The sequence below is a fragment of the Canis lupus genome, chromosome 24 (assembly GCF_003254725.2).
Source record: "Canis lupus dingo isolate Sandy chromosome 24, ASM325472v2, whole genome shotgun sequence".
Classification (NCBI taxonomy): domain Eukaryota; kingdom Metazoa; phylum Chordata; class Mammalia; order Carnivora; family Canidae; genus Canis; species Canis lupus.
Genome location: NC_064266.1, coordinates 30,433,867 through 30,457,499, shown reverse-complemented (window position 1 = coordinate 30,457,499; position 23,633 = coordinate 30,433,867). Strand labels below are relative to the sequence as shown.

General features: G+C 43.9%; 1 protein-coding gene across 13 annotated transcripts in view; it reads left to right on the top strand.

Annotated features, from left to right (window-relative positions):
- The window catches only part of PTPRT (protein tyrosine phosphatase receptor type T), a 1,044,320-nt gene that overhangs the window by 623,831 nt on the left and 396,856 nt on the right, over window positions 1-23,633 (top strand). For all 13 annotated transcript variants that reach the window (XM_035705859.2, XM_049100205.1, XM_049100203.1 and 10 more), the window contains exon 8: window positions 9,436-9,732. In XM_035705859.2, the coding sequence (XP_035561752.2) occupies window positions 9,436-9,732 (297 nt within the window). The remainder of the gene's footprint in view (window positions 1-9,435; window positions 9,733-23,633) is intronic.

The following is a 23,633-nucleotide window of genomic DNA, read 5'->3' as shown; positions in this document are numbered from 1 at the left end:
CTCCATGCAGGGAGCCCATGTGGGACTCGATCCGGGGTCTCCAGGATCAGGCCCTGGGCTGAAGGCAGCACTAAACCGCTGAGCCACCGGGCCCTGTTCTCAGCTCTTAAACTTGAAACATACCGCTTCCTCTGCCTGAGGTTCAAACTTCCCGCTCCCTAGCCCCTTCCCCTATTCCCACACACCTTGCATCTTTACTTGGTTAAATCCTATTCACCATTTAGACGGAAGGCCCCCTCTTTTCAGGACAGCCTTCTTGGCTCCTAGACTGCACATTACATTGTTGGTAATTTACTCTCAAATATTTAACAGAGCAATGTTATGGGTGATTTATAGGTTAAGCTATAGTTCTAGATCAATCCCAGTGCTTCAAGCCTTCCCATCAAGAACACACAGTTCATTGAAAATGTGCTGGTGTCTCTGTCAAGAAGCCTCTACTCCAGAGACAATGCTGCATTGCACAGGTGTTTCTGATACTGTATCTTGATCATCAACCCTCATTTTATTAATTAGTATACTAAATGTCAGAAATTGGTTGTTGCGGTTGAAATTGGAGACCTGTTGATCAACATAATAACAGGTACTATGAGTGGACTTTAATTGGTGAAATTATATTCACATATTCAAAATATGTGGGCTGGCCAAAATATTTGTAAAGCTCTTTCCAGACAAAAATAATGAAGAGGAATGCAGTAAGACTTCTAGCCTTTAACTAGAGATGATAGATTCCCAAACAGCCCTGGTCACCCATTGGATAAGGAGGATTCCTGATGTGACTATAATGGTAATTTATTTTGCGCCTGGGATAGAAGTAGACCAATGACAGCTCTGGGTATTGGCTATCTGTTTTTGAAAATAAACTTTTATTGAAACAGCCACACCCATTTGAGTGCATATAGTCTGTCTCCCTTGCACTCTAGTAGCAGAGGTGAGTAGTCACAACAGAGACTGACCTGCAAAGCCTATATTTACTAGCTAGCCCTTTGCAAGAAAGAAAAGAAAAATGTTTGCCAACTTCTGCAAGGACAGATTTCTGGGACTTTATTGAACTTTATAGAATAGATGATTTGACCTGGTCTCTGTCTGCTTGCTAATAAACATTTGTGTAATAAGTGGTCATCTGTGTAGTAGAATTTGGCCTGAGACTTGCTTTTATTATAACCTAATAATGCAGTTGTGGGGGAATCATTAACCTTCACTCACCTCAGATTTCTTTGGTGGCTTCTGGTGTCTATGAAAAAGGATGTAAGGGTTGTGCACGAGTCATGATTAAATTGGATCAGATGAGTCTCCAGTGCTAGGCTGTCTTTCTGCCACGTGCTGCCTGGAAGCCCAGCACTTCGCCTGCTGAAAGGCACTTCCAGCTTCATCGCTCTGCTCATCACACTTGTTGTGTCTACATTTCCTTCTAGAGCCTGAGTCTCATGAAGGCAAGAAAGTGTCTGTCTTATTTACAAGTATCCCCAATGCCTGTCCCATCTCAGAGGTTCAAGATGTGCTTGTAGAAATAAGGAATATATACAGCATTTTCTGAAAATGCATTAATGGAAGCTTGGTGGCTCCAAACCATAGTTGGTTAAAAGCATGAACCCAACAATCAATGAGATCGAAAACCAGGCCAGTAACATACAAGACTTCTACCTTAATGGCTCCTCTGCCTGCCTTCCTTCTGGAGGTGGGAGCTGTATGTGAAGGAACATAGCTGTGTCAGGTACCATTTAAAAGCTTGGTGGAGGGGCAGCCCGGGTGGCTCAGCGGTTTAACACCGCCTTCAGCCCAGGGTGTGATCCTTGAGACCCAGGATTGAGTCCCACGTCAGGCTCCCTGTGTGGAGCCTGCTTCTCCCTCTGCCTGTGTCTCTGCCTCTCTCTCTCTCTCTCTCTCTCTCTCTCTCTCTCTCTCTCTCTGTCTCTCATGAATAAATAAATAAAATCTTTAAAAATAAATAAATAAAAGCTTCGTGGAGACTGTTTCCTTAGTTCCCCTCACAGCCCCGAAGAGCAGGGAGTATCACCCACATTTTACATATGAAAAATAAAGGTGGCACAGATGCCGATGGCACATGTGACTTGCTTTAGGTCCAGGTGTTCACAGAGCCAGTGTTGTCTTTATTACGCCATGGCATCACCAATGCTCAAAAGTAGTTTTTCATTAATTAATGAGCCACTGAATGTGTAGATGAATTACCTTCCTTATTTCATTGCTACAAGAGGGTAGCAATGGAGTCACCTTCTCACAAGGTAACATGTTCCAGCATGGCAGGGCTCTGTTTATCAGGATAAGTAAGACCCAGTGACCCTGGATTGTGAGAGTACCAGCATTCTCCAAAGAAGCCTCTGGATCCCTGTCCTTGCCTCCTTTTATAAGATGTCCGTGGTAATAGTCAACAAATTCTCATCCACCAAACATCTGTAATAAGTTAAAGGTGGTGGAAAGTAAGCAAGAGAGTGGGTTTGGATGATGCTGGAAGGAAGATGGATTTTAATTTTGTTCCTTTTACCTTTTTCTCCCTTCGTGTATCATTTCCATGCAGAAATTGCAAATTAATGGTCACATCGAAATATCTGTCAACGTATTACTGCTCTTGTAGTATCAAATTATACTGGCAATAATGTTTCCAGCTGCCTAGGACTCCATTGCAATTTAATTTGAAAGGAACTCAAATTGCATCTCCAAATGGATAAAAAATTAATTTTACATACAAGCTATCCACCTCCACATTTTCAGCCCCATGCCCCAAATTATCTCAATGTAGGTTCAACTTTGAACAGTACATATGTTACAGCCAACTCCACATGCAAAGATGAATAAATAGAAAATTCATGATTTGGAAATCTGCTTTGCTGCTCTTTTTTTAATAAGATGTTCTGCCTTGATTAAGGTCATTAGGAGATTCTACAGCTATTGCCTTTGACAGCAGGAATGGAAGCTGGGCCCATATAGAACAAAAAAGCCTCAAATTCTGACTTAACCACATAACTAGCCTTCACAAGTGGAGTGTAAAGAGAGCCCTGATTTACCCCTTCTCCCCTGCAGTATGGAGGACCTTAATTCTGGTTTGGTCTTCACTCACCATCTACTTTCTATGTTGACTCATTCCTCTATTTATTAAGTAGCCATGTGTTCTAGTTATGAAAACGAAGAGATCTGAGGGCTTATAAGGGAGCAGGTGAGATGAACATGAACCGAGCCTGTACGTGACTAACCCGCAGTTGGGTAAGGGGTAGGGAGATGTGCTGATGGGCTGGAGAAAACACGGCAGAGGAGTTCACTGTACCTGGGCAAGGAAGGCTTGGGGAGAAAATTAGAAGGAAAGGGTAGTATTGGCTCTGGACCGTGAATCTGTTGACCAAGGATTTGCCAGTGGTGTCCCAAGCAGAGGGAACAAGGGCAAGAGCAAGGAGGTATGGGAGGAATCAGGACATGGTACTTGGCTTTCCCAACGTAGAGTTGGAGGAGTGAGCAGCTGGAAACGAGGAAAGGAGTTTGGAGGTGGGAAGGTAGAGGTTGCAAGTTGGGCTCAGGTATTAGGTTGGCAATGGTACTTCAGGGAGAAATGGTATTTAGTAAGATCTAATGTGCAAAAGAGGAGAAGTGATCGGAGGTCAGGAGGACCAGCCTGCCTTCCAGAGGCAACTGTGGGAATGAAGGAGCTTCTGAAGACATGAGTCAGTCACACGCAGATCCACATGCACACTTGTCCCTAATCTTGCAAGAACACAGTAGGGTCTAAGGCCAGAACAAATAGAGCACTGCGGCCCCCTTCCTTCTCCTTTCCTCTGACTTTATAAAAAGTCTCATGCAAACGTGTGGAGATTTTAGTCCTCATTTCTGAGTTCTGTCCACTCTCCCCAAAGTGCCATTCTTTGGTTACCCCTGGGCCTTAGGGATGCACACACATGGACTAAGGTCTGATCTTGGAAGGGCAGACCAAGGGAAGAGGTTCATACAGGCTCCAGAAGTAAGTTTGGAATGCTGGAGCAGGGAATTCTGGGGGTATCAGGTACCTGGATCCTGGTCCAGAATAGGGAGTGCCAGGAGCAGATGGATGCTTTGGCCCACTGACTGCTTTGGCTGCAGGAGGAAGGCATAGGCTCAAGAGGGCAGCATGGGCTCCTTAATGCACAGGGCTCAGGACAGGGCCCCTGTTGTCAGGTCTAAGGGCAGAGAAAGTATACCCAGAGGCCAAACCACTTGGGTTTTTCATCAGAGGAAGATTTTCCAGCTTCCTGACAAGCCACACTCTCTTCCCACTGTTTATCTTCTCTCTGGCCAGGAGGCTGTTACTGAAGACGGTCATGTGGGAATGGCCTTTTCTAGTGACAGAAACTGCCCTGGGCTCTAGGCTTGGACATATTTACACGGGGATGTAAATTCAGCAAACCAATCTCCACTGCACACACAGGGAGTTTCTCGGCAATTTCCAACTTGTTTGCACCGACCCAAGTGTAAACGCAAGACTCTTCCTGCTATAGACAATCACTGGAGCAGAAGCGGGGTTGAGAGGCTGAGGTTTGTGGGGAGGAGTCAGAGCGAAAGTGTGAAGGCGTCCATCACACATTGTGAAAACTAGTTTCCATCGTGTGGATTGTGGGACATTCTTTTTGCAGGAATGCAAAAATAAATATGTTCACCTTAAAGGCTCAGTGACATCATGGCAGGGATGAAACCGGGACTGTGGAGTCAGGGGGTCCAAGCTCGGTTCCCAAGAACAGGTCACCATCTGTTCATTTCGGTTTAATAAACATGAACTGGCTCCTCGACAGACCCTGTACCATGTGTTGAGGTTGCTGGACAAATGGAATGTGGTCCCTGGCAGCCTGGGAGGAGTGACAGATAAATGAACAAGCAGTTCCTAGAAAGCATAACAAATGCTGAGTGGGCTGGACACCTGTGCAAAGGGCTATGGGAACCCAGAGCCAGGGACTTGGCTGTGTGGCTCCTGGTCAGTCACGTCCCTTGTTGGCCTCAATTTTCAATGCTAGAGAGTTGTTTTCAGCATGCGAGTGCCTAGCCCACAGTTACTATGTCATCAGTAGCCATTGTCTTTTCTTCTCTTGAGTGGGAGTTCTCGAACTCTCAGAACACTGTCATCCACACCCGTCTAACCCACAGATCTACCAGAGGTCTTGCCTTTTGCACAGGAACTGAGGCTTCCTTGATCTTAATTTCCATACTCTGGGGTACACCTGAAGTCATGCCTCAAGGTATCAGTAACACACTTGGCCATATTTCCCAAATCCCTTCTGCCTCTGGTCCCTCTGTTCCCAAGTGGTATTTCATTGCCCCAAGGGAAGCATACCCATCTCAGCCCTTTCTAGAATCCACAGGAGGTCAAAACCCTTTTGTGTTGTTCTAAGGTCCCATTGAAGATCTGGGAGTCACACTCAGCTCTTGGCAACATTCTGCTACCTTGTTCACCCCCATTTTCTCCTGTTCAGTCTTAGTGACAAGTAGATTCACTTTTCTCTTCCTGTGAAGGCTGAGCACAACTGATCCCAAGGCACTGGGGGTGCAGCTTCTGCTCCAGATAAACTTCTTAAGGCATTTCTCCAAGAAAGGCCATTTTCTCTAAGAGGAATGCCCATAGTTAAACAGAGGCAATTTTCTCTCTCCCTTTACAGTTCATTTTATACTCATTAACAGCCCTCTGAGATTAGTGCAATAATTTCCACTTTATAGACGAGGAAATGGAGGCTCAGAGATGAAGTGCCCTTGCCCAAGGTCACACAGCTAGTGAGTGCCAGAGTCTGGCTTCCAGCCGGGCTCCCGTTGTTCCCTGTGGCCAGTTCCCAGTGGCCCATCTGATGACTGTGGCATTGCTTCAGAGGAAGCAAGGAACTTCCCCAGTGCCCAGACCTTCTGGCTCTCGGAGGGAGTCTCTGCTCTGTGGCAGCCTTGCATCATCCCTTCCCCTCTTGGAAAAGGCACCTCTGCCTGCTTCCTCCTTTAAGAAGAGCAGACAGGTGTTTGAGTGCACAACTGTCCAGGTGAGCTGTGGAGAGAATTCTGGTGAAGCTGGAGACCAACAGTGGGAAAACAGGCCGGTGGTCAGAGGAGCACTAAGTGTGACTGAGTCCCGCGTCGCCCTCTCCAGTGGGTCCCTGGCTCCTGAGGGTCAAGCATTTCTGCCTTATGGTTCCCAGTATCCTCCCCAGGTGTCCACAGGCCCCTGTGACTTGGTCCCCTTGCCCGTGGTCTCATGGCACAGCATAAATGCAGAGGCACTGGACCCCTGCGGACTTCAGATCTTAGCTGAGCACTCCCTATGTGGCACAGGCCTCAGGGCTCTGGTTTCCTCTCTGATGAGACAAGTGATGCTTTCTTTGCAGATGGTGGTGAGGTCCACAAAATGGGCCATCCATCCTTTGGCTTGACACTCTCTGGGGCCTTCCGGTGCATGTCTCCGGACTAGGTGCGGGCTCCTGGGACAAGCGGTCAGCATCCTTGCTCTCCCAGGGCTTACGTTCTGGTGGGCAGGGCCAACTTTTAAAAAGCTGCCATGGTGGGAAATGAATAAATAAACAGTGAACAAGAAGAGAAAGAAATAGCCCCTGAGCTCTGCTGGGGCGGGGGAGGGGGGTGTAGCTCAGCAGGGACATCTTTCCTCACAGAGGAGACCAAGTGAACAGGGAGGGAAAGCAGGAGAGGGTACGGCCCAACTCCAGCAGGGAGGGGAAGGGCGGCAGGCAGGGCGCAGGAGGAAGAGGTGGGAGAGAGAGGGTGGCTCTGCTTCCCTCGAGGACATACACAGCACCTGCCCGACTCTCTCTCCAGACCCCTCGTGTCTGGCATGTCTTCTGACTTTGCACACTAGGCATGTAGTCAGATAGACACAAGTTCAAAACCCCCCTTGCCACTTGCTAGTCTTGTTACTCAGCACAAGTTCCTGGGCCTCTCTGGCCTCAGTCTATTCATCTGTAAAGTGGGACTGGCAGCCAGTCCCTCCCTCACAGGGTCACAAGATGATGCAGGTGACAGACCCTGGCTGGCCATCAGCGCTGTTTTAGTGTTTCATTTGTGCTTTAGGGGCACATTGGAGATTCCCTCAAAAATATTTAACATGGGCTGTGGTACATCTTAGGATGTTTAATAAACTGGACGACTCTTGGATTTAAAAGGTCTTATATGTTGCCATCCTCACTCTCTAAGGAGATGAGGTGAGAAAGCCCTAAGGGTGATGATCTTCTTGGGGTGTGCCGTCTCTTTTGAAGGCACAGCCAGAGGAGGAGTGTCCTGAGGTCCTGAGCAGGGATAAGTGGCCTCCCTGCCAGGAGAGTTCTGGCATTGGGACCTGCAGAAAGGCTCCAGCCAGGCGAAACTGGTGGGAACACTCAGACTTCCCAGGCAAGCAGCTTCTTGCTCATCCTGTGCTTTTGTACATTTGTCCTCATGCCATCAGGAGTTGTTAAACTAATCGACCACACCAGATCATACCCCCACTACTATGGGGACCACACTTTTCACCTTCTATTCTGTGTGGGCTCAGCACAATGGACCTTCAGCAACAGCTTGTTCAATGTCACATTCTCAAAGTCACCCATTTGCTTTTGGAACGCTGGCTGTCTTTTACACAAAGGACCTGTGAACATGAATAATTGGGCTGTACAAGTGACCGTGAACTCCTCAGTCAATCCAGAGCCAGGCTGCTCACTGTCCCCAGCAGCTCGTGAGCAGGCCTGGGCTGGTTTGCCAGGCGCCCTGACATTTCTGGGCATCCTCCTCTAAAGAACACTGTTCTGAAGTGTGTTCCTTGGCAAGGCTCTGTCACGAGTCACAGGACATTTTCCCCATAGGGACAGATCAGGGAACGTAGCTTGTACGGAGTCCTGCCCACTTTCTTACTGTTGCATTGGCATAGGGGCAGCCTTACCCCTGAATGCTTTTAGAGGACAAAATACCAATACCCCTATATGCTCTTAGGGTAATAGAATCCATCCTTTGCTTAGGGATACTATACAGCACTGGCACTTAAAATACTTTCAGAGTAGAGACAACATACAAAGCCTTATTATTTGCATCACTATTCTTACCGCTACAAAAGAAAAACCACCATATATTGAGTGCTTATTAAATCCCAGGTATAATTCTAAGAGCTCTGCAAACAACATTTCATTTAGCCCCCTACTACCCACCAGTGAGGTTAGTACTATTATTACCCTCATTTTATAAATGAAATAAAAGATGGACCGAGAGAAATTACAGAACTTGATAAAGTTGTTTAGGTAATATGGAAAGAAAATACTGATTTAATCTCTAGCCTCTGCTTAACTACTTGCAGCTAAGATAGTTAACACAAGAACTTATGGGGATGCTGATCACAAAAGAAGTTATGCTTCTATTATAAGAAATGCCTAAGCTTTATAGAATGACTTCACATGTGGGGATTTTTTTTTTTGAAATGTTTCATTTGTTATAATGTGTTTTGTACTAAAGCACCTATTTTATATGATGTATAAACAGAATATTTGCAATAAAATAAGACAGCCAAAGTTATATATGGGGGTCTGGATGGGGAAGGATGACATGGGACATAGCAACAGAGTGTGAAGACATGACCACATCTACTTTTCAATTATTTATTTATTGAGTGAGAGGCAGGAAGGGGGAGGCAGAGGGAGAGCAACAATCCAAGCAGACACCATTCTGAGTGTGAAGCCCAACACAGGGCTCGATGTCACGACCCTAAGATCATGACCTGAGCCAAAATCAAGAGTTGAATGCTTCACCAAGTGAGCCACCCAGGTGCCCCCATATCCGGTTTTAGGACCATGTCCTGGAAGGGGTGTGTTTGGAAAAAAGTGAGAGCAGAGAAAGAATGTCAAGGGCTGTCATTGGAGGCTGGGAAATGATTGGTCGTGTTGTCAGTGGAAGGAGGGGAATTGTAAGGAGTAGTCAGCAGTGCCGGTGACCATGTAGATGAGGTATTAAACGCTGTGTACTGAACACATGGCTGGATTTCCAGCCTGCACACCTCAGTGTGGTTAATGAGGGAGAGGGGGCCGATTTCCCAAAGGGAGAGAATGTGGCAGGATTGCACGTAAGGCAAGTCTAAATTAGTCCAACCGTGGGATGTTGTATGTGCTTTTGTTGGTTCCCAGGGCAGTTTTCAGGGGTGCCCCGATGAACCTTTACGAATTGAACAACTTTGCACTTCTTTTAATGGTTAACATTTATGTATGGCAAGTGATTCAGGTTTTCCCTTTATATAATTATGTTTTCTTTTTAATGCATGTGCATAAGTAAGAAAAAAAGTTTGATTTACAGAAAAAATGTCAATTAAATTGTACTCTATGTGGCAAAAATCATGAAGGCTATGGCTAAGGGGCCAAGATAAGTTTGGGGGCTGGTCCCTCCTGTTTCAGCAGGACACCCAGCCCTGCTGCCTAACAGTCCTCCAAGCCTTTATGTATTGTGTGCGTGTGTGTCTTGCAGACCCTGTGCATGGCCCGCAGAATGTGGAGATCGTGGACATCCGCGCCCGGCAGCTGACCCTGCAGTGGGAGCCCTTTGGCTATGCCGTGACCCGCTGCCACAGCTACAACCTGACAGTGCAGTACCAGTACGTGTTCAACCAGCAGCAGTATGAGGCTGAAGAGGTCATCCAGACCTCTTCCCACTATACCCTGCGTGGCCTGCGCCCCTTCATGACCATCCGGCTGCGGCTGCTGCTGTCCAACCCTGAGGGCCGGATGGAGAGTGAGGAGCTGGTGGTGCAAACAGAGGAGGACGGTGAGTGGCCAGGGGGTAGGGGGGTGTGCTCACTTGGGAATAGACGATGCTGAACCTGTCACCGGGCTAACCCCGACAGTGATGAGGTTTTCTATTTTCCTGCATCTTTAATTTCCTCCTCTGTAGCGACCTCTTCGCCAAGGTCTTTAACGAAGGGCATCACACAACTCCAGGGGGGCTGTCCCCTAGACACAGACACGCATTTAGATTTGATCCTTCCACAACCCCATCCTTCTTCTCACTTTATAAGACCTTCTATTTCTGGTGTTTAACCACACTGATGCTTCTGGAGGAGGCATTGTGTATCATACTGTTTAAGCGCATTGAATCTGGGAGTCAGACCACTCTGGATTCTGTAGGAGTTAAATTAAAAAAAAAAAAAAAGCACGTGTAAATTATGTAGCACACTCACTGGATGACCCAGAACCAAATCCACACCTGTATGTCTTACAAGCAGCTGAAATGCAAAGTATCCAAAAATGAACCAGTCTCCACTTCTCTACTGACTTCTCACTCCGTGTTCCTCATGTCAGTGAACTGTGTCCAGTGAGTCAAAATAAAGACCTGAAGTGATCCTCCATTTCTCCTCCCTACCCCACCCAGGCCCCTCCACCCCTACAAGGTTCTGATGAGTCAGCTTCGTGCAGTTTACCTCCCAACATGCCTCTTACCTTGAGACTCCTGGACTACAGAACCACATCACTTTTCCCGCCCTCTGTCCTTGCCCATGCCATTTCTCCTACTGTCATGGCCCCTCCCTCCATATCTGTGAGACAAGCTGTATTCATCTTCAGGTCTTAGCTTGCATGCTACTTCCTCCAGGAAGCTTTCCCTGACGGCTCCAAGCTGATGTGAATGTTCCCTCCTACGCTCCCACTGCATTTTGCATGTGATTCCACCACAACAGCTGTCTTATTTATGGGAGGACAGAACTTGCTGGTTCTAGGACTTACCTAAAAAACACTTCTCAACACCATATTTCAGTTTTCCTTCCAGCATCTTTAGTTAGTTCTTTGGAAACAGACTGTGAGGTATAGATTTGGGTACAGGTGATGGAGTAAGGAAGTTTTCCCTGGGGAGTCCGGAAGAGAAGTGAGACAGGATAGGGAACGGGAGGGTAAGGTGCAACCTCAGGCCTTGTCCAGCAGAGGGGGCGGTGACCTGGTCTGCAGGAGAAGTCCACAGGATGGGTCTTGCATCACTCTTGCTCCCAAGCAGGGAAGAAGGGAGCTGCCCTAGGGCTAGGCCTGGGATGCAGAAGGAGGGTCGGGAGGAAATTCTCAGGAAGTGCTTGCTGTCTGCCACATGCAGACAAAAGGTCGAGGGGGGCAAAGATGGTGTACAGGGATGGACAGAGCACTGTCATTGTCAGCCACATGAGGCAAAGATGGGGGCTTAGAACCTCAAGGCAGAACCTCTTCCATGGCAATCCCCCCTACCACTCTTGCTTCACATAAGCAAGTTCAAGGACCCTGAGTAATGGCCCCTGCTGGGATCCAGATAGACATCCTCAGCTGCGAAGTCCCCCGAAGAGAAAGAAGAAAGTGTGCCAGCCTCTGCTCATCCTGTCCCCCTATTCTCCTTTCCCCAAATCCCATCTTATAACTGGAAGTTTTACACAACCCACCTACATGGTAAACCCTTCGTGACCCTCCTCCCCCTTTAAATTCATTGTCACGGCAACTCTTTGCAACCCTTGGGGACTGCTTCTCTAGATAGTAACTGCAGTAGTGACCCAGCCTCTGTCACCTTGGCCCCCCACCTTCCTGCCTAACAGTGACTGTAGGCCTGATTCACCCCTGGATCAGCCTCATCAGGTGACCTAAGTGCATTGCTTCCTGTGAACCCATTCGCATCCAACCTCCAATAGAGGAGTGGGCATCTGACCGGGGCATCCTTCTGCAGCTCAGGATCTGTGGCCTTGGGTTTGGTTCCAGGTGAAGGTGCTGGGCCTTTTCCTGGATGGCTCTGCTGTTTCAGAGATGCACAGCTCATCCTCCGGCAGGTAAAGGATGTGCTGCTATGGAAGGTGAGCTCTAGAGCCACACACGTGGGACAAGCCACGCTCCCTCTCTGTGCCTCGGTGTCCTTGCCTGTCAAATGCAGATACAAATAGTGGCCATCTGATAGGTTGGTATGGTCACTGAAAGGAATGATATATAGACATTGGAATGAGAGCACCTGGCTGGCTCAGTTGGTAGAACATGTGACTCTTCATTTCGGGGTTGTAACTTTGAGCCCCACATTGAGTATAGAGATTACTTAAAAATAAAACAAAAAAAAATGGGAATGATGTCCAGAAGACTGTAGGTTTTCAATGAATGTGGCTGTCACATTTGGATTAAATCACAGAAGAAAAAAAATGTCTTGGCAAAGGATCCTATAGCCCAAGCAATACAGAAACCAGCAACCTGCCCTAGGACACGCATTCCAGCTTGTTGGAGAAGATATGACTTAGACACTCAAGGAATAGTGACGTGGTCAGTGCCTGATCTGAGAAGCAGAGCAGGGCAGGGAGGGTGGTTCGGTGGCAATCGGTTATTAGACAAGGAGGAACTGCCACTATTAAAACTCGGCATGGAAACTCCAGAGTCAACATGAACAATAGGGTTAGGTCCAGGAGCAGCTCTGGGTGTTTTCTCCAGGATGCTCTATGTGCCTCGGGCTTCTTTATGAGGATTACTTAACTTGTGCCACAGCAAATCCCAAGTCCCGTTTTTATGCCATGCCTTAGCCTCTCCCTTTCTCCTTCCTGTCACCAGGGGGGTGAAATCACAAAGCCTTTATCAAAGTAACTTGAGAGCAGCAATGCTTTAAAATTAAACTTTAATTAAACACCATTTATTAAACATCAATTCCTACTCTTTGGAGACGTGTGGACATTATCATATTAAAAACACCAACATCCAAGACATGCATCCTCCATCTCACAGCTCTGCTGAGGCCCCACCTCAGGACCCTCTGTGTTGAAGGAAGACTGCCAGAGGGCCCAGGCCCCTCCCTAGGCCAGGATCAGGTTCCATTCCTCCTCAGGAGGGAAGAGGCACCATTTCTGTTTGTTGGGAACTCATCCACCTCAAGGACAAACTGAGGCTGGGTCCTGGCCCTAGTCAATTAACTGAAACCCCCTTCAGGGAGCCACAGAGCAACCTCTCAGATTGAGCTGCCTGGATTCATGCTGCTTTTGTCTGAGCTCCAAAACTGTCTTCTGGGGAATTTGTAGAATGGGTAATTTCGGTGCCCTAGTCCCTTTGAGGTCCTACAAAGTCATCCACCGCTGGTGAAAGCAGCTCATGGCCACGAGCCCCATGGCATCAGTTGGGGAACAGCAAGGAGACTAACTGGGGTTCTTTATTTTTCCTTTTTTCATAGATGATTCAGACAAACCATGGCTTACTTATTTAGTGCTTCCTTCTCTGCCTTTCCCCAGACCACAGTCATGATTCTGAAATGGAACGTACGAGACCTTGAACTACAAAGACAGTGTTGATGATGGTCTCATTTGGCTTCCATTTAGTGAGCACCTACCCTGTGCTAGGTATTAAAAGGCGTGTTATACACGATGACTCAAACCCAGGATTTTATTGCGAAAGTTTCCATGCTATAGAAAAATTAAGAGTCGTGTAAAGAAGACCTGTGAACCCTTGGCCTAGATTCACCACTGGTAAACACCATGTTCCATTTTCTTACTCATCTGTATGTATGGTATGTGTGAAATGGAGGCATCACATATAAAAATGCATATAGTATTTTTAAGTATTTAAAAGTAAACTGCAGAAATCCCAACATTCTGATCTCTCAACTCTTTGAGAGTATACATTACCTAAGGGCAAGGACATTTTCCTACACAACCATGACACTATAAAACATCTAAGAGACTTAGCATTAATTGGAAAAAAATCAGGTAGGCAAAGCACATTCACATTTCCAATCATGTTAAGCATGATTTTGTGTAGCAAAACCAGAAAATGAGACATTTTTGGCAAAAATGCCACATGGGTTGGTGATGTGTATTTTTTACTGTATGCTATCTAGAGTTACATAATAATGTCAGGGAGTCCCTGACATACTGCATTTGGCCACTTAGATAAGCCCCTCTGCTGTCAATACAGCCCTTTCCTCTTTTTAAAATCAGCAGTTCTGTGCATTGGTGCTTTGAGGTTGGCAAATCCCTATTCCTCCATGATTTTTTCACCCAGTGGTTTTAGCCTCCTTGATAATCCTCCCCTGAATCATTTTATTTACAAAAGGGTGAATTTTAAATCTATCATTCCCTCTACATGGATTAATTAGCATTCTCCTTTATAGAATGATTTTCTCTTCCCATCCTTCCCCATTTTTAATATCCCTGTTGACTCATAGATCATTTGTTTTTGACTCCTTGCATTAAAATCCAGTACTATTTATAATTCTCTTCGATGCTCACATTGTCTCATCTGTGGCTAGTGGGTTGGCTCCTAGGTTCTTTTGACACGTTCTCATTAGTCTTCCTTGCTTCTGCCATAACAAAATATTCTAGACCACCCTTGTAATATCTCTGCTCCACACCTGAAGTCAACCACTTCTCTAAGGATTTCTGATCTCTTTCAGTGGGGAGTGGTACTTTGGCACAAAGATATACATCTTAGCTGTGATCGATGGGGTGTTATAGCCTCTAGACTCTTCAAGTAGGTACAACTGAGGGGTTTAATTTATCTGTTTTAAATCACCAGGTTTTACTGATTCAGATCACCTCTTACTGTCATTCCATACATAGATCTCCTTCCTGCCTCTGTGAGAACCTGGTTCTTAACATCCACGTGTTTCTTCACTTGCTCCATCCTACAATACATATAAAATAGTTTCTTAACTACAATACCAATCCCCCTAAACACAGGAAAGCTACCATGTGAAGTTAAAGATTTGCTTTTCAGTCGTTCTCTCCTTAAGCAGCCAAAATACTATGTTCAGAGGCTTAGTCTTTTCTCTGTGCAGTTATAGCATCATTTTGATGCCCAGTGAGGTTCATTTGTATCAGTTTTAAGGTTTGTCTTTCCCCCATCCTTTTTATTTTTAAAATCAAAGCAGTTACATGGTTCAAAAGTCAAAACTATGTAAAAAAATGTACGCTAAGAGGTAGTACCACCATCTCCATTACTCATGTTCTTTCTGTCGACATCCAGAAGGTCACTGTTTTTATTCATTTCAGGTAATATTCTTCCTGTAGCTCATTTTGCAAAAAAAGATATTTTATTAAGATTTATTTTTTTAAGATTTTTTTAAGATTTATTAATTTATTTTAAATATTTCATTTATTTATTCATGAGAGACACAGGCAGAGGGAGAAGCAGGCTCCCTACAGGGAGCCTAATGTGGGACTTGATCCCGGGACCATACCCTGAGCCAAACGCAGATGCTCAACTACTGAGCCACCCAGGTGCCCCTTATTTGTTTTTTTGAGAGAGGGAGAGAGAAAGAGTGCTTGTGCAATCAGGGGGAGGGGCAGAGGGAGAGGGAGAAGCAAACTCCCCAATGAGCATGGAGCCCAACATGAGGCTCAATCCTAGGACCCCAGATCATAACCTGAGATGAAGGCACTCAACCAACTGAGCCAGCCAGGCACCCCTCTTCCTCTTCCTTTATATAGAAAATAGCACAATAGATAAACTCCACATCATGTGTCTTTGTTCACTGACTATACTCTGGAAATCAATCCATATCAGTTTGTACAGATTTGCCTGGCTCTTTCTGATAGCTGCATGAGACTCTAGTATGTGGATATGCCATGGTTTATTCAGACAGACTCCTATGGACACTTAGATGGTTGCCATTACTTGTTAGGACAAGTAATACTGTAGCTGTTTGGTATTCACGCAGTTGTATTTTCATAGTAAATTCCTATAGGTGGGATTGCTGGGCTCAAAAGATAAAGAAACGCGCAGTTCTGTTAGATGTCAACATATACTCCTCCTCAGAAGTTGTAGCATTCTACATTTTCACTAGCAACATAGATTCCTCCATCTTAACACCAAGTGTGAGAAAGCAAACAGTATTATTTTTTTCTAGCTTACAATAAGGAATTTCAGGCCCCCATATAATTTATAATAAGTATATAAAATATAATTGATCATAATTAACAATAGGTGCATAATAGATTAAAACAATTGATAGTAATATGATTAATGACATATAATACAGATTTACAGTATTTGCATTATAGGAAAGACTGACGTGTCTGAGGACTGAGTGCCTGTATTTTGTGTGCATGTCTAGAAATCTAAGTATCTGGTTCCTCAGGTGGTAGGAAGCTAGGAGGAGGCTGCATGTTGCTAGGGACAGGTGCATGTATAGTAACAAGATACAGCACATGAAATCTAAAAAAGAGAGAAGTAAGAAGAAAAGTACAAAAGGCAATAAATAACAAGGCAACAGTCCCGAGTCATTTAGAGGAAGGGTAAAAAGCTACATGCGTCTTAGCAAGTTCTGAAAGCATCGTTTTTCAGTACATTTTTGAATTTTACAAAGGTAACCTTGAGATATTATGAAAGGTAAGGAGAAATGCAATTAAGGTTTTCAAATGCCTGTGTTGACCTAGGCATTGTGCTGATATCCTTCATTACTTCAGTGAGTCACCAAATCCTGCAGTGTTGTTGCTTTTGATACGGTTTTGTGGAAGAGAACTCTGAGGCTCAGACAGTTCAAGGAACCTGTCCCAGGCTGCCAGGCAACAAGTGGCAGAGCCAATAATTAGATGCCTAAATCTTACCCATAATTTCTTTCCCCCAACCATCTAATATATCATCCTATAACCTGCCAAACCTCCCCAACACTGTCTGTGCTTTATTTTTTCTATGGCACTTATCATCACCTGAAATACTGTGTGTGCATGCATGAGTACATATGTACATATATATACACACATGTTTATTATCTGCCAAGCATATAGTAGGTGCTCATTAACTATTTGGTGAATGGGGATGCCTGAGTGGCTCAGCAATTGAGCATCTGTCTTTGGTTCAGGTGGTGATCCCGGGATCTGAGATCGAGTCCTGCATTGGGTTCCTTGCAGGGAGCCTGCTTCTCCCTCTGCCTATGTCTCTGCCTCTCTCTCTCTCTCTTTCTCTCTCTCTCTCTCTGTGTGTATCTCATGAATAAATAAAATCTTTAAAAAAACTATTTGGAGAGTGAATGACTATCTGACATCAAAGTCCATTCCACAGGGTCCTATTTGTTGTATTTTTTTAAAGATTTTTATTTATTTATTCATGAGAGACACACACACAGAGAAAGAGAGAGAGAGACAGGCAGAAGCAGGCTCCACGCAGGGAGCCTGACATGGGACTCGATCCCTGGTCTCCAGATCACACCCTGGGCTGAAGGTGGCGCTAAACCACTGAGCCACCGGGGCTGCCCTACAGGGCCCTATTTGTATGCACCGTTTAAGAAGAGGAGGATATGGGTAACGGTAACATATGCTAGCTGTTTTCAGAACTAACTAATACTGGATTGGTAGAGCTGATCATTAACCTCTCCTCTCACCTCTTAGTTGTATGATACAATATTCATTGCTCAAAATTGTCACATTGGGGATTTTACACCATGAATATTGGCAAACATGTTGGTATTTTGTTTTTCTTGGGAAGTTGGTTGTGAATCATTTACTAATACAGCACTGCAAAATTCCATTAGAAAGACATATTTGAAGGGCGCCTGGGTGGCTCAGTTGGCTAAGCGCCTGCCTCTTGATTTCAGCTCAGGTCATGATCTCAGGATTTTGAGATTGAGCCCCTGCTTAAGATTCTCTCTTCTCCTTGACCCCTGCACACCTTGCATACACTCTCTCTTAAAAAAAAAAAAATAGATGTGGGCAGCCCGGGTGATTCAGCCCAGGGTATGATCCTAGTGACCAGGGACCCAGTCCCACGTCAGGCTCCCCGCATGGAGCCTGCTTCTTCCTCTGTCTGTGCCTCTCTCTGTGTGTGTCTCTCATGAATAAATAAATAAAGTCTTTAAAAAAAATAGATATATTTGACATCTTAAAATGTAAAAATTTATCCAGAAAACAAGAAAAGATTTCCTTTAACAGGACTGGGAAATCTATCTTGTTTCCATCAGATACACTTAGAGTCTGGTGACCTTCAACCATTTTCAAATTATTTTGATTTTTCTTAAGTTAGTTCTGAGTCAGTTTATAATGAACCAACTAGCCAACAAATATGGTCCCTGGAATAGGAAGGTAAAAAAAAAAAAAAAAGACCTAGACAAGAGAAACGGGATGGGAACTTTTGTTGACTCTGCAGGGCTCTGCACTTTCACTTGAGTGACTTCCCAGAACTGCCCGCAGAGTTCACCACTACCAGCCCCACTTTCCAGATATGAAAATGGAAAGAAGAAAGGAAAACAGGAAAGGAGAAACCTTCCCTTGATTACACTCTGTCCTCCTTTATGTTGAAATGAAAATTTCCCTTAAATTACCACCTGACTTTTAGGCACAAGAAAACATCTGGTTTAATTACAGTGAATTTACATGAACCTACTGACAAGAAGCACAGTTAAAATTAGCAATTTTAGTGTGCTTTTTTTTTAAGGGAATGAAATTATAAAGTAATTAACCTTTGTTGTAGAACTCTGTCAGAAGGATGGAAAGTTCTTTGCTGTTAGATACAAGAAGAAATGAAATTGTGGGAAGGGAATATGTGGACTCATTAAAGAATTATAAAGAAAAAAAAAGAAGACTAAAGTAACACCGAATTAGAAGATAAGACAAAAATGGAATCTTTCTCCAAGGAGTCTTTTCACAATGAGGGGGAGAGGGGAAGAGACCCAGTTGAATCAAAAGAAAGTAAGACTGCTTCCTTGGAAGGACATCTTGACCTGTGGAGCACTAATGTAATGTGGCAAAAAAGAGCCTTGGTCTCAGGCTGAGATAACCTGGCTTTGGTGGTGACACTGCTTTTCAGCTGTTCTGAACCCACATCTACCAGAATATGGGGAAAAAAGGACCATTCAGAAAGTACTTTGGAGTCAGAAGGATGAGGACTTTTCTCAGGCTCCATTCACTACTTTGTTATGCAGCCTTGTTACTCACATACTGTGCACTGCAGTGTCCCTGTCTATGAAATGGGATGATAATATCACCAATCCCTTTAAGGTGTTCTACATGAAAGTCTGTATGTAAAGCCTCAACTTACTCTCTGCCAAGAGTACAGGCTCAGCCAATATCAGACATGGCAGGCAGATCTTTAATCAAGGGAGTATAACTAGAAAGAAATCAAAGCAAGGATCTTTGCAAAATTTCTGTTAGTCAGGGGTAAGGGGCCATTTTAGAAATACCTATAGTACCTCTGTAGCCTCCATCTCCAATATCTCACTCTAACTGTAGAAATGAACGTGTGTGCCAGGGTTCCAATAAGATTTTATTTATAAAACAAGCAGCTGGTTGCAGTTGGCTGTAGCCATAGTTTGCTGACCCTTGATCCATGCTGATTCCCCCTAATTATTTCCTCTGATATCTTGGCTTTACAATCCAGTGATATACCAGTGGTTTCCCCAATTGGTATCTCCGGGCTAGACCTCCTGCCTGCCCTCCAGAGTCATTTATCTAACTGCCTGCTCAGCCTGTCCAGCTGGATTGTTAATTAAACAGGTCCAGAGCTAACCTCCTGATCATCCCTCAACTGCCACCAAACTCATTCTTCCCACAGTCTTCTCCATCTCTGGTTAATGCCAGCTGCCTTTTATTAGTGGCTTGAGTCAGAAACCTTGATTGCTCACTTTTATCACACCCAAGGCCCTGAATACCTTTCAGCCTAGATTCTCTGTGGTTGGCACCCTTTTGCTTTGGGTGAAGCAGCAGCCCTGCCCACTTCCCACATTCTATCCATTGGCATGTTCTCTTGGCTTACCTTCAGTACATAGTGTGACCTCAACCATTACTTACAGCCTCTACTCCTTGCTCTTTGGTCCAAGTCCCTGTGAGGCCCAGCCTGGATTACGGCAGTACTTTCTTTTTTTTTTTTTTTTTTTTCATTTTTTTCATTGGTGTTCAATTTACTAACATACAGAATAACCCCCAGTGCCCGTCACCCATTCACTCCCACCCCCCGCCCTCCTCCCCTTCTACCACCCCTAGTTCGTTTCCCAGAGTTAGCAGTCTTTACGTTCTGTCTCCCTTTCTGATATGGCAGTACTTTCTTAAAGGATTATTCAGCCTCAGCTCTTGTCCCTACATTCTTTTTCTCAGCACAGCAGCCAGAATGATCTTGTTAAGCCATGAAGCAAATCATATCACCCTTCTGCTCAGGACCTTCCAATGGTTTCTCATGTCACTGAGTTGAAAAACCCTAGTCCTTACAGGAGCTCACTGGCCCCAAGTGGCCACAACTACTTCTGACTCAGTCCCTCACCTCATCTGCTTCTGTGTCTGCCTTGCTATACAAATCCAGTCACTGTTCTCCTCAGATATGCCAGCTATGTCCCTCCCTCAACACTTTTGTGGGTGCCATTTCTGCTGGCTAGAATGATCTTCCCTCCAAATAAACAGGGCTGATTCCTTCACCTGTTTCAAGTCAATGTCATTTCTCAGGAAATCTTCCTCAACCTTTCTCTAAACAACTGGAAGCCTCCGACACCACACTGTCCCTCTTCTCTGCTAAATGTCTCTCATTAGCATTTATCATTTGATGTACTGTGTGTTTCAACATACATTTTAGTATCTGTCTTCTCTCACTAGAATGCACACAGAGGAGGCCACTTTTTTCTGTTTTGTTTACTACATATTTTTAAGCACCCAGGACAGTGCCAGGTAGAGAATAGGCTTGTAGTAAATAAGTTATTGAATGAATGAATCTTGAGTCCTCAAAGACAAAATAGATTTTAAAATTATTTGCTGTAGAAATCAGAAGGTACTTGTAGAAAGCTATTTAATATACTCAGTAAGCTATGGGAAGATATGGCTTTTATGATGAGCACTATAACACCATTCACAAAGAATAGAGGCAAGAACACCAAGGAAAATAATAATAATCCTGATTCTGCAGAAAAGCAAATTGGTGATCTCCAGGCTACACTAGAGCAGTTCTCAGAGAATGTGATGGGACCAGAGGGAGGAGCAAACCCAGAGTAACACTACCTGTGTGCCATACGCTTTGCTCAGCACTTCACATGGGCCGATATATTGAATCACACACCTATGAAGTAGGTACTGTTTTATCCCCACTTTAAAGGAAACTGAGCCACAAAGAGATTACGCAACTCGCTCCAGGTTATACAGCAAGAAATGGCAAAAACAGGACACAAACCCAGGCGATCTGGCTCAGCCTATGATCTTGGTCGTCATGCAGTGCTGCCTCTTCGATCTGCAGGACAAAAATGAGAGTTTCCATTTGAGGTGTTGATCTAATTCTTAAACTACCTCCCCAAAGAAATAAAAGAAGAACACCTGTAAACCTGCCCTGGGAACTACAAGATGATGCCACCCACAATCCAGAAGGAAGGAATACAATACAGTGTTGAGGAAGAGGAACGCACGTAGCGAAAAGATGACTGAGCTGTGACTCACCCCTTCCTCACCCTGGAAACCCAAGAGGAAAGACTTCCAAACCCAACTTCATTAATATCCTCTGACTCTGACTGGCCAGGGCTGAAGGCAGGGGTGAGCTTATAGAGTGGGCAGATGGAGTGAGGGATCGGAGAGCAGGAGATGGCATCTTTATATGCCATCCCACAGTGCAGAGAATGAGAGCTCCTGTAAGTATGCATAGGTAAACAAGGAAAAGAGGGATTTCATGAGAGGCTAGCTTTGGGTAGAGATGCTCCAGTTAAAAATAGGGGCAGTGTTCCAGGTGACTTACGGCTACCCTTAGAGATATCAAGCAGTTCTCTCCCTGACAAGAAGCTTCCTGCCCCCTGGTTATTTTCCTTCTCAAACCTTCTCCATTCCATCCTCAATCACATAGACCTCTTACCTGGCCAAGTAATAGTTGAGTGTATCTAAATTCTTCCCTTTCCTTCTCGGTTAGAAATATTTGAAACAGGGACTCCTATAATCACTCGCAGCACACATCTTGACCCACCAAACTAAACTGTCTTGTTCCACCTTTTGTAGGCTGTATTGAGCAGATGAAAACATACTTTCATTCTTATTAAAGGGGGCTAATCTGATAATGCAAAGCAGATGTCCCCTGAGAATTATAGTAAGAAGCAAGATTTAAAAACAGAATAAAATACTAATCCACATTCTTACCAGAATATATAAATAAATGCTGAGGTAGAACATGTACATGGAATGAAAGTTAATAATGTAAAGAGGTTAGTTCTCCCCGGCTGAACTTTGTAAAAGAGGTTAGCACTGTTTACTGTATTATTATTTTTGTTTAATAATAAACCCAAATAGTGCTTAGGGATGGATGTATGTTTAGGAAATAAAAATTATAATGAAAAGCAAGATTCATTATTATTATGAAGCTAGGGTTACCTTTTAAGGGCATAAATTGATTATTCATTAGTTAATGAGATGTATATTTGTTTTACACACTGGTGTAATGCTTACCAGTAAAAGGATAAAATGAGGATACTAAGTACCCTTTTGTACTGACAAATTTTACCATTTATGGGATATGGAAAAATTATTGGCAAGATATAAACTTCAAAACTTGATTAAACACACACACACACATACACACACAAAACTTATATGATTTCACAGAGAATGGAGAAATAGAATCAGTAGTTTAATAGACCTTTCCGGCAAAGAAAACAGCAGTTCTGAATAGCCTTACAGGTACAATCAGACACTCAAGGCAGTGGTATCTCCAATCTTACATATACACTTTCAAAGACCAAAAAGAAGTTTCATTTTCTGACACTAGTGTAACCTTGATATCAAAACCAGATGAGCTTATTATAAGAAAAAGAAAAATTAAGTGCATATACCCCAAACAAAATACTAGCAAGCGATCCACTGCTGTATACAACTAGGAAAATATTAGTTTATTTTAGAAAATCAATACTGATTCAACATTAGTAGACCCATTAATGTAATTCACTACATTAACTGAGAGAGGGACAAAAATGTATCATTGCTATAATAGAGAAAAGCATCAGTTAAAGCTCAGCATGGTTTAAGAAGAAAATATCCTTATATACCAGGAATAAAAAGGACCTTTTTATCCTGATAAAGGGAAACTAAGAAAACACCATAGTAGAGGATTAAATAATATAATCATTTTCTTTAACATTGGAAGCAGACAGATACTTACCATTATCTCCACTAAATATCATATTGATGGCTCTGGTTGAAGACAGGAAGATTAAATAGAGTTAAAAGATTGGAAAAGAACAAAACTATTATCAACTGTGATGCTATGCCTATTTACATAGATAACCCAAAGAAATTTGAAGACAAATTATTAGAATTAAGAAGAGAATGTAACATGTTTGACAAAAGTTGACATTTAAAAGTCAATTGCATTTCTAATCACCCAATAAGTATGTGGTATGTTTTTAAAGATACTATTTTCAGCAGCAATAAAAATATAGGGTAGTTAGGAATGAACCTCATGTAAGATTTCAAGATGTAGAGTATATGTAAGAGTATAAAGAATGGAAAGAGATTAAAACAGACCTAAATGAGAGATATGCCATGTTTATGAGTGAGAAAACCCAATATTATCAAGACATGATAGAGAAAGACATAAATTAATCCCATTTGATCTATAATTCATGCAAATCCAATACAGAAACAAGATATTTTTCAAAAAGGTTCAAAGTCATCCTAAAATGTATATGCCAGAGAAAAGGCAAGAATAACTAAGACAGTCCTGAGCACGAAGTACAAAGTTGCAGGCCGCGTTCTACCAGATATCAAGAGTCATGAGTCTTTATTTCTTAGGAAGATGTGATATTGATAGGGGGATAGTCTA